Raw genomic sequence first — 11230 nt, forward strand, 5'->3', positions numbered from 1 at the left:
AGTTCTAATTATTAGCTGTGAGACCATGGCCAAGGCAAATTACCTTTTTGGGGCCTCAGTTCTCCCGTCTTCACAATGGCACAACATAATAGGGACAATAATACCTATCTCACAAGGTGGATGTAAAGAAAGCTAAACATGTAAAGAATGTAAAGAAAGCTTTGGGTCCCTTCATCAATTTGACTGTGCTCATTTAGTCAAGATCACTCTAATAGTTTGGGGTGGGTTGGGGGTCATGGTACCAGAGTGGAACAGAGCAAGTCCTTGTCTCCCACCAAGACAGTCATCAGCTGATGCTGCCAGTCATTCCAGGATACATTTACTCTCACCAGAAAAGCCCGGTCCAGCACATGTCCAAGAATGTCCGCTTGGTTTTCCTGTTGAAACCCTTTCTTTCCCCGGACCTCAGAAGAAAATTTCTTCTGGCTTTCCTGAACTTCAGCGGGTGCCTCAAGCACACTCTTGGGCTTCTTCTTGAGGTTACATTTCCGAGCCACTAACCAGTGTCCTCGGCCTGTTGAGAAGATCAGAACAGTGAGGAGGAGCAAACTCCTCTAAAGCTACAACTAGTGTGCTTACAGAATATTTACCTATAATACCAAAACCAAAACTAGCTCCTCAGGACTTGATACGCACCAGATACTGTTCTGCTGTTGCTGCTGCTGGGAGTGGTGATGGTAGCTGGGGATGGGGATGTCTGCATAGCTATCTCATTTAACTGGTCCCAAACCCCAATGAAGGACATGTTACTGTCCCCATTTTACAGATGAAAAGGCTAAGACTCAAAGAGGTGGAATGACTTGCCCAGTTCCCTCCTCCACGCTTTTGTCTCCAAATGTTAATTTTCCTTCAAGACCCCTGACCAAGTATTTCCTATTCTGCAAAGCCTTCTCTGACTCTCCTAAGCAGAACTGATTATTCTTTGCTATGTCAGCTTGTTATTCTCCCATTTGTCATCTCTTGGGTAAAACTAAATGAGTGGCATCAACTCAATGGGCTCCATCTTGAGAAACCTTACCCTGGATCCCATCACTATAGCGTAAAGATTATATCAGGAGCTCAATAAGAAAATGACAGGACAGTTGAAACTTTTTTTAAAAATCCAATAATGTTCACTGTAAAAAGAACTTGAAAATTTATGTAAGCAAAAAAGAATAGGAGGTTTACTAGTAAGCTCACCTAACAAAAATCATGACAACATTCTAGAATCTGTTTGCTCTTACATCAGTTTATTTACTCCAAGGCATTCATTGCAATCTGTAATTGTTTTTTTTTTTTGTTGTTGTTGTTCACTTGTTTATTGTCTGCCTTGTCCCCCAGACAGATTTTGTCTGACTGATCCAGCTCAGTATTCCCAAGAATATTCACAGAGCTTACCATATTGTAAGCATGACTGAATGAACAGCTGAATGAATGCTGAGCCACAGCCCCTACCCACAATCGCCCAAACAGAGCTTTTCTAAGCATCTACATTGTGCTAGGAACTAGGGCTGTGGAGATGAATTAAGATGGAGGCCCTGACTCAAAGAAGCCTAGTAGAAGAGGTGCTATGAAAGCACAGAAAGGGGAGCTACCAGCCGAGGTCATGAGCTAGATCACTAAGTTTAAGATCGACTAGGTGGAGATGGAGAAAATAGGCAGCCTGGGCAAAGGAAGGGCCCCAAAAGTATCCGGAAGCATAACAGATCAGAAAAATATAGACCAGCACCGAGTTGCGGGAACCAGCTCAGTGCTTCTGATCACTGGCTCCTTGCCCTCACAGCCTTCTTGCTTTGGGGGCTTGCCCTGGCTCACCTGACCACAGCTGCCAATCCTGACTCCTGAATGCAACTCCTATCCCTATGTCTGCCATGAGTTATTTCCCATTCCCACTCTGGGGCTGAGTGGCCAGGATTCTACTTTCCAGGGTTGCCCCCAATTGGGTCATGGAACTTTGTTCCATTCCAAAAGCTCTGACTCCTAGAGATTCCAGTGTGAGTTGGTGCCCAAACTCCCAACAAAGTGAGCAAGGAAGGCCCAGACTGTGTCCAGAGATGAATAAGAGACAAAAGAGATGAGACTGGGGAGGTCAGCAGAGTCAGATCAGAAAAAAGTCTAGAGGACCAGAACAAGGAAAAGAGCTGGGCTTTGTGCGATGGAAAGAGTTTGAATAACTGGAATGATGGCTTGAATATTCTGGCATATAAAACAAGCTATATGAAAAGAGAGTACTATGGAATATGGCATACGTAAAAGAATGGGGGTATAGCAAAGGATAAAGGGAGGTCAGACTGTGGACACAGAATATCACGTAAAGAAGCCAGCAATGAGAAGTCACAGAACAGAATGGAATACTGTGGTTCAATGTACCCTCTAGAAAACTCCGTGAGAGGGCGCCTGGGTAGCTCAGTGGGTTAAGCCCCTGCTTTTGGCTCAAGTCATGATCTCAGGGTCCTGGGATCAAGCCCCACGTTGGGCTCTCTGCTCAGTGGGAAGCCTGATTCTCCCTCTCTCTCTGTCTGCCTCTCTGTCTGCTTGTGATCTCTCTCTGTCAAATGAATAAAAAAAATCTTTAAAAAAGAAAGAAATCTCTGTGAGGCTGCTGAGGGAAGATGGATGGGAAGGGATGGGGTTGGGCAGTACACAGAACAGTACTGGGTTTATTGGGGGAGGCTTTCAGCACAAAAAGTATCCATGGGAACATCCTCTCCCCTGCCCCCATAATTTTCATTTTGAGATAAGTTAAGACTTCCATAAAAGTTATGAAAATAATACTGAATTTCTGTACAGCTTTCACCCAGTTCCCCTAAGGCTAACATTTTTGTTATAAAATTTGTTAAATTTAAATTCTATTTATTAACATATAGTGTATCACCCAGTTACCTCATCCCCCTACCTCCCTCTCCTAATATTAATATCTTATGTAATCATAATATAATGATTGAAGGCAGTAGGTTAACACTGGTACAATATCAGTAACTAATCCATAGCCCTTCTTTAAATTTTGCTAGTTTTCTCACTAATGTCTCCTTTCTGTTCCAAGGGAATCTCACATTTTAGTCATCATGTCTTCTTAGAATCCCCCAATCTGTGACAGCTCTTCAGCCTTTTTTTCTTGTGTGATCTTAGCACTTTTGAAGAGTACTGGTCAATTATTTTATTGAAAGTCCCTCAATGTGAATTTGTTTCATGCTTTCCCATAATTAGAATAAGGCTCTGTGCTTTGCCAAAACTACCACAAAAGTCTGTGGTGCCCTTCTCGGTGCATCCAATTAGACAGCAGGTGATGTCAATATGTCTGATGACTGGTGATGCTAATTTTGATCACTTGGTTAAGGTGGTGTCAGCCTACTTTCCCTACAGAGAAGTCATGATTTTTCTCTTTGTAATTGATAAAGATACCTTGAGACTAAGCTAACAATCTGATTTTCATCATACTTTGACACACTAATTCTAGCATCTATGATGGTTAATTTTAGGTGTCAACTTGGCTAGGCTGTGGTAAGGAGTTACTCAGATACTAATCTAGGTGTTGCTGTGCAGGTATTTTATGGATGTGGCTAACATCTGTAATCAGTTGATTTTAGGTAAAGGAGACTATCCCCTATTATGTGTATGGGCCTCACACAATCAGCTGAAAAAACTTAAAAGCAAAAACTGATGCTTCCCAAAGGAGGAAAAAATTTTGCTTTAAGACCACAGCATCAGGGCGCCTGGGTGGCTCAGTGGTTAAAAGCCTCTGCCTTCGGCTCAGGTCATGATCCCAGGGTCCTGGGATCAAGCCTCACATCGGGCTCTCTGCTCGGCAGGGAGCCTGCCTCCTCCTCCTCTCTCTCTCTGCCTGCCTCTCTGCCTACTTGTGATCTGTCTGTCAAATAAATAAAAAAATCTTAAAAAAAAAAAAAAAAAAAGACCACAGCATCAGCTCTTCTCTCCTGAGTTTTTAGCCTGCTTGCCCTACAGATTTCAGTCTTGCCAGCTCCCATCATTTCATAGGTCAATTCCTTAAAACAGATATACACACATATGACTATGGAAACAGAACGAGTAGGATATAAATACATATCCTATTGGTTTTATTTTGCTGGAGAATCCTGATACAACATCTATAGAAACTTCTTACCTGTAAAAATTATTATTGTGATGCTTTAGCAGTGATTTTCTATTTCCTTCATTCCTTCTACATTTATTAACTGAACTTCTACTGTAGGAAGAGCTGCTCCTTTGCCTACACTTTTTTATATATTCAAATATTTATTTGTATCAGTATGGGCTCATGGATATTTATTGTATAGTTTACAACCCAATTCTATTTTAATTTTTTTGTTGTTTAGGTCCCAGCTTTGGCCTTTGGGAGCTCCTTCAGGTTAGCCCTTATGTACTTCTGATATGCGCTCACCATATTTCTGAGCACTTTTGTACTTCCTATCACTATACGACATTCTAGGTGCAATTTGTATTTTTCTGGCCCCAGCCCTGGAAACAACTTTTTCTCTGAGAAGTCCTGGCTCTTTTTATTGGAGAATCGTATCCAGAAACCGAGATCTAGGGCCCAGGTACGCTCTTTGTGAGTGAGGTGCCATTGATCTCAGTGGACTAGGAAATATACATATCTGTACTAACACATGCAGATGCACCTGGCTGCATTTATTTCTCTGTTGTCCATGTATATGTGTATTGGTGTGTGGGGATGAAATCATGAGTTCATACTGAGAGGTCCATGGGAGGGTTTAAAACAGGTAGGTGGCCAGAGGTCTCTACATGAAAAAAAAAAAGAAATTGCTCTAGAGAAGTGGGGAGAACAGATGGAGGAGAAAGTTCTTTCAATATTCCACATACAGAGTAACCAGCAAGCCATTTCATCTAGAGTAAACAAGAGGTACTTCCCTCTTATTCTACCCTTTCAAATCAACAAATCCAATCCAGTGAACTCATACTTCTCAGCAGTGTTCTATCTGTATGGCTCCGCTCAGAGTTATGAGGAGTCCCTGCCCCATGGGAGCTTTTAACTAGATGAATGTTTGAAAAACTACTTAGCAGAGTCATTTTATTTAGGAGCCTGGCAGAATATGATTCTTCAACAACTAATAAACACAGAGAGGAAGACAGCTCACAAGAGAGTATGGTCACTAAGGGCTGGAGTAGCTAGATAGGGCTTATTGGAAAAAGAGCTGGGCTTTGTGGGATGGAAAGAGTTTGGATAACTGGAGTGATAGCTATAATATTCTGGCAAATAAAACAAGCTATGTGAAAAGAGAGTATAATAGAACAGGGCATATGTAAAGGAATGGGGGTGTAGCAAAAGATAAATGGAAGTCAGACTGTGGACACAAAATATCACGTAAAGAAGTCAGCAATGAGAAGTCACAGAACAGAATGGAACACTGTGGTTCAACATGCACTTTCGAAAGCTCCCTGAGACTGCTGAGGGAAGATGGATGGGAAGGGATGGGGTTGGGTAGTACAGGGACCAGTAATAAATGGGCTGGAGAGGGAAAAAATGGATGTAGGAGCTGAGTGTGAAGCAAAGGTATCAATTTGAGAAGTCACCTGACCTTCGTCTGGCATCCGAAGGAGATTTTTGGCTGGAAAGCAGTTGTTCAGGTAAGACTTCCCATTATCCAGCTTGTATATTCCTGAAGAGGCCATCTCCCTGAGAGTCAAGCAAGGAAAGTGAGGAAGTAGAAGCACTGAGAAGGGGCAGCATAGGTCTCTCACCCAATGTGGCTTGTGAGCCCACCAGTACCACCATACCCTACATCCACCCTGTCTCTGGGGCCAAGGAGGCCCTCCCCTGTTTCAGAAATGGGCTGGCCCTTTGAATGAAGAGGGAGATCAAGGCCCTGGGTTTTTTGGTTCAAATCAACCCTAACTCAGTGGAACACTATACAGAATACCTTTGGATCCAGACAGACCTGATTTGGAATTTTGAGTGTCTCTCCTCACTCTATGACTGGTAATGTTCCTTTACCCCTCTGAACCTCAGTTTCCTCACCTGCAAATCAGGATTAATAACACCTACCTTAATAGACAGATGAGAGGATCAAGTTAGAAAGCTAATGCCTAGTACATATTAAGTGCTCACTAGAAATGTTCATTGTTTTAACAGACTTCAGGGAAGAGGGGGCTCACGTTTTAGGCAAGATGTTGTGAAAATAATATTAGAACTGCATAAATAGAATTTGAGAGATGAACTGAGTTTGCTAATAGAGAAAAGGATAAGCATTCCAAACTAAAAGGGCCACAGGACTAAGGGCATAGTAGGGGCACATCTGGCGCAGTAAAGAAACAACCAGATCCAGAAAGGAGAAGGATCTGTGTTTGGGACAATAACTTGGGACATAAAGGATGGTGCCTGCTCTTGAAGGCTTTCAGTGCCAGGCTAGGAGCTCAGTCTTCCCCTTGTGGGTAACTGAGAGCCATGAACTATATCTGAGTTGGTGAGAGCCATGACCCCAGCTGTGTTTTAGAAAGAGAGGTCTGACAAAAGTAATGCTAGGTGAATGGGATTTCATCAACTGGTCACTGAGTCAAGAAAATTCCTGCTCAGGAAAACTGTTCCAATGTAATTTTCTCTCTCACTGTTTTCATTAAATCTTTTACCATCTCCCACCTAGAATACTGCAACAGTCTTCTGATCAGATTCCCACTGAGCAAACCTGAGATTACTCTTGAAGCCCCTGGAGTCCCATGTTCTAACTTTTCTAGCTCTAGTCAGCCTTGCCCATCAGTCGCACACAATCATTTTCTAGTCTCCAAACATATTCGGTCTTCCCTGCCTTTGTTCCTGCCTAAAATAGTTTTCTCCATCACCACCTGGTTAATTTCATGCTTTAAGATTCAGTTCAGGGCCACCTGGGTAGATCAGTTGGTTAAGCATCCAACTCTTTGATTTTGGCTCAGGTCATGATCTCAGGTTGTGAGACAGAGCCCCGCATTGGGCTCCACGTGGGCATGGAACCTACTTAAGATTCTCTTTTTCCCGGGGCGCCTGGGTGGCTCAGTGGGTTAAAGCCTCTGCCTTCAGCTCAGGTCATGATCTCAGGGTCCTGGGATCGAGCCCCGCATCGGGCTCTCCACTCAGCAGGGAGCCTGCTTCCCCCTCTCTCTCTGCCTGCCTCTCTGCCTACTTGTGATCTCTCTCTCAAAAAAAAAAAAAAAAAATCTTTAAAAAAAAAAAAAAAAAGACTCCTTCTGCCCCTCCCCCCCACCTTCTCCCTCTCTTTAAAAAAAATTTTTTTTTTTCCAGTTCAAATGCTACTGCTGTTAGGAATAAATCAAAGATCTAAATTTCTTAAAACTTTAGCTCTTAGGGATTTGAGATTTTTCTTTAAAGAGATCCAGCCAGGGGCGCCTGGGTGTCTCAGTGGGTTAAAGCCTCTGCCTTCGGCTCAGGTCATGATCCCGGGATCCTGGAATCGAGCCCCGCATCAGGCTCTCTGCTCACAGGGAGCATGCTTCCTCCTCTCTCTCTGCCTACTTGTGATCTTTGTCAAATAAATAAAAAAAAATAAAATAAAGAGATCCAGCCAGGAGGTGCCCGGTTGGCTCAGTCAGTTAAGTGTCTGCCTTCAACTTAGGTCATGATCCTGGAGTCCTGGATTCAAGAGTCTGCTTCTCCTTCTCCCTCTGCCTGCCCCCCCACCGCTGCACTCCCCCACTGCACTCTCTCCCTCTCTCTCTCAAATAAATAAATAAAATATTAAAAAAAAAAATCCAGATGCCACCCTCTCTTCAATGCTTTCACTGAAACTTCTAGAGGGAAATAACTGCTACTTTGGCTAAATACCAGAGTATTTCTTCTCTCTTTCATGGCTGGAGTCCTTTCTACTTCATAAGATTACTAATAATCATGAAGGGGTTCCTTCAATGGTCTGTGAACCTCCAAGTCTGGAAACACATCCAATTCACCATCTCTCTCCCACCTCTGGAATGCTCATAGGAAATAACCCTTAAACATGTCTTAGCCAAATGAAGGATATGATGTATTCCCAGGGCCCAAGGGTATATTTCTGATCTCCCTAACGAGACTCTAAACTCCTTTAAAGGAGAGAGAGCACCTATGCTACGCTATGCTGCGCTATGGTGTTCATTTCTTTATTCACAATACCTAACACAGCACCTAGCACATAACAGATGCACAATTATCCGTGGAATAAATGAATGATGTTGGTATCTCCTTTGGTTCAACACAGAGCACTATGAATTTCCTAATCTGTTACCATCCCAAGAAGGGTTAATGCCCTTCTGGTGTGTTCCCACAATACCCTGTACTTCTCCTAGTATAGTGCTTATCACTTTATGGTAATTGTTCCCCTTAGTCAACTTCTCACCTGCCATAGGTCCTATGATATCTTGTTCACCTATGTAATTCCAGAGCCTAGCATTGAACCTAGAATTCACTAAAAATGTGTAAAGAAGATGAATGAATAGACGGATGGATGGATGGGGAAAGATCAACAGTCACTCAGTTAATCTGTCTTTCAGGAAACCTATCTTGTGACCAACCACAACTATCTGCTACACAGGTGAATGAATGAATGAGTAAATTGCTGGCTGGGAAATGTTAGAGATGGTAGCTGTTGGGAGAAATAACTTACAGACTATGAGGACCTTGCTTCTGATCTGCATAGTACTTACTTGATCTTTGACCTTGGGAAAGACCCCTTGACTTGCTTTTTTTTGTGTTTCTTCACCTGTAAAACAGATATTACACTCCTTCTTAGTCTGTCATTCAGAGCTCTTGAACTTTCTTATTACATCCTATTGTGACCCTTGCCTCTAAAATTTGTCTCAGCTGGGGCCTAAAAAAACCCCACAAAACTAAAGATCCCAGAAATAGATAACTAGAAATGTAGAGATAGAGACAGAAACACGGATGGGAGGAAGGTAGAACAAGGGGGTAATTTTGTGATGATGGGGTGGGGCTAGAGTGCTTAAATAAAATGTACAAATCACAAATCAGGAAGGAAGGATATTTTATATAATCATTAATACAAAATAAATCTATGCAATTATAAAAACAGCAAAGACAGAGTTGAAAGATAAGACACAATCTGGGAAAAGATATTTGCTATACATATATAAGGCTCAATCAGACTCAGACTTGGGAAGGGCATACAGATCTGGACACAACTAATCCACTGGTAACTTCCAGTTCCCAAAGAACACCAGGTGAGAAGGTGTGGCTATACAACTAATGGGCTAGGAAGGGCACATAATCCTGATGTTACATTATCTAGAAAGTAACCCTAAGGAAAATATGAACTTTACCTGGATGGTAGAAAAGAGAAAGTCCAAGTTCCAGACTCAGAGGCTGCCTGCCTAGTTAGCATCAGCTACCTCAGGTCTCTATCTCAAACTTGAAGCAGCTAATCTAATTGTAACGTCTCCCAGCTGCAACACACACACACACACACACACACACACACAGAGTAATGGTGCTCATTTGCATATATGTGCTGCTCCATTTCTTTGGATTCTGCCCCTCTTCTTTGCCTGGCTTATACAGAAAGCTTTCCTATATCTTCCCCTCCTCAGGTTGACCTTTTTTTGTGCTACCATCTCAGCCCACCTCTTAATGGAAACACTCCACCACACGCTGTAGTACAATGGCCTGCTTACCTGTCTGTTCCCCACTCCTCAAACCCCCAATCCCAGACTGTGAGCCCCTCAAAGGCCAGGCCTACCTATATCTTTATCCCCAGCACTTCAAGACAGGGTCTGGCCCATTGAAGAGGTTCAATGAGTGTTTACTGAACTAAACTGAACCATAAACACAATGCTATGGAGTTCTTCAGTCTGTCTGCAAAGAAGGAAAAAATAAGGATCAGGAAAGGTTTCACAGAACAAGTGACATTAGAGCTGGGTCTTGAAAAACGAGAAGGATAGTACAGAAGATAAACAGCAAAAAGCTATAGGAGCATCTGACTGGACTGCTTCACAGAAGTGAAGAAATCCCAACTAACAGTAGTTACTGATAATTATTATCCCATGAATGGTAGCTTCACCAAGACGTATTTTGCCTATATTTTACATTATTTAGGAATATATCCCCAGTGACCAGAACAGCAACTGCTATATAGTAGCACTCAGTAAGTATTTGTTCAACATTTTGACACTTAGGAGGTGATTAAAAAAAAAAACAAACCAACAAGTGATGCAATGTAAGAAATCATAGTATAATACAATCATAGTATAATATAATCCCGTTACGTGGTAACTCTAGGTCACTAGAGTAGATGTTCCAAAAGAGTAATGAACAGGTCTGCTTTGATCTTCCAGTATTCCTCAGTACACTTCGGAGCAATGTTGGTTGGTGCTCAATAAATGCTATGGAAAAGGGGTGCCTGAGTGGCTCAGTTGGTTGAGCAGTTGACTCTTGATTTTAGCTCAGGTCATGATCTCAGGGTGGTGAGGTCACGCCCCCTGAGTTCAAGTCCCGCGTGAGAGGGAGGCCCCAGTCGGGTTCTGCTCTGGGTGTGGAGCCTGCTTAAGATTTCTCTCCCTTTCTCTTCTCTTCCCCTCACCCCGCTCCCCAGGGTACTCAATCTCTCTCAAAAAAAAAAAAAAAAAAAAAAAAAAAAAAGTGGAAAAAATGAATTAATAAGAATCTAGAATACTACTACATTCTAAAACGATTAAAAGCAGAGTGGCAAAGGGAACATACCAGGGGGCTAAAACCCCCTGGCTTCTAAACGAGGTCCCGAGACATGCTGTTCGGCCTTGGGTAAGTTTTTTAGTTTCCTCATCTGACTGGGCTGTTAAGGGACTACCTGAAATGATGACGCCCACGGTACACAGCTTCCAGAGGTAGACGCTCAGCAAATGTGAGTTCTCTAGAACACGAAAACACTACTAACATCTTAGTTGACAGTCACCGGAGAGAATAACCGGTAAGTGCTGTAAAAGGATGAAGAACGAGCTCTTGTCGCCCCTTTGCAAACTCTTCTAGAGCAAAGGATACTCTAATCCCTCACGCAAACTAAGTTTCCAGCCTCACCTGCCTCCGTCGTCGCTTCCGCCTCCGAGGCGTCTGCAGGGGCTGCGTCCCGGCAACGCGGGAGGCGCGCCTGCGAGACTCCCGGGGACCTCGGAGCAGCTCCACGGTGGCGCCTACCACAACCTTCTGTACCCCTTGGTAACCGCGGCGCGGCGGCAGACCGTGTAGGCGGCAACCGGTGAACGCAGCTCTAACTACTATAAGTCCCGGCAAGCCCCGCGGCCACTTCCGCTGGCCACCTCGCGTCAT

At 43.2% G+C, this 11230-nt stretch overlaps 1 protein-coding gene across 4 annotated transcripts in view; it reads right to left on the minus strand.

Annotated features, from left to right (window-relative positions):
• The window catches only part of LOC111159409 (X-ray radiation resistance associated 1), a 64083-nt gene extending 53049 nt beyond the window's left edge, over positions 1-11034 (minus strand). For all 4 annotated transcript variants that reach the window (XM_022521845.1, XM_022521844.1, XM_022521846.1 and 1 more), the window contains exons 1-4: positions 10982-11034; positions 8620-8675; positions 5535-5632; positions 330-514 (exon numbers count right to left, since the gene is read on the minus strand). In XM_022521845.1, coding sequence (XP_022377553.1) covers positions 330-514; positions 5535-5628 — 279 coding nt within the window. In that variant the 5' untranslated portion in view covers positions 5629-5632; positions 8620-8675; positions 10982-11034. The remainder of the gene's footprint in view (positions 1-329; positions 515-5534; positions 5633-8619; positions 8676-10981) is intronic.
• Between the last annotated feature and the right edge of the window lie 196 nt (positions 11035-11230).

This window comes from Enhydra lutris, unplaced genomic scaffold, assembly GCF_002288905.1.
Source record: "Enhydra lutris kenyoni isolate GAN:26980312 unplaced genomic scaffold, ASM228890v2 scaffoldscaffold68, whole genome shotgun sequence".
NCBI classification, from domain to species: domain Eukaryota; kingdom Metazoa; phylum Chordata; class Mammalia; order Carnivora; family Mustelidae; genus Enhydra; species Enhydra lutris.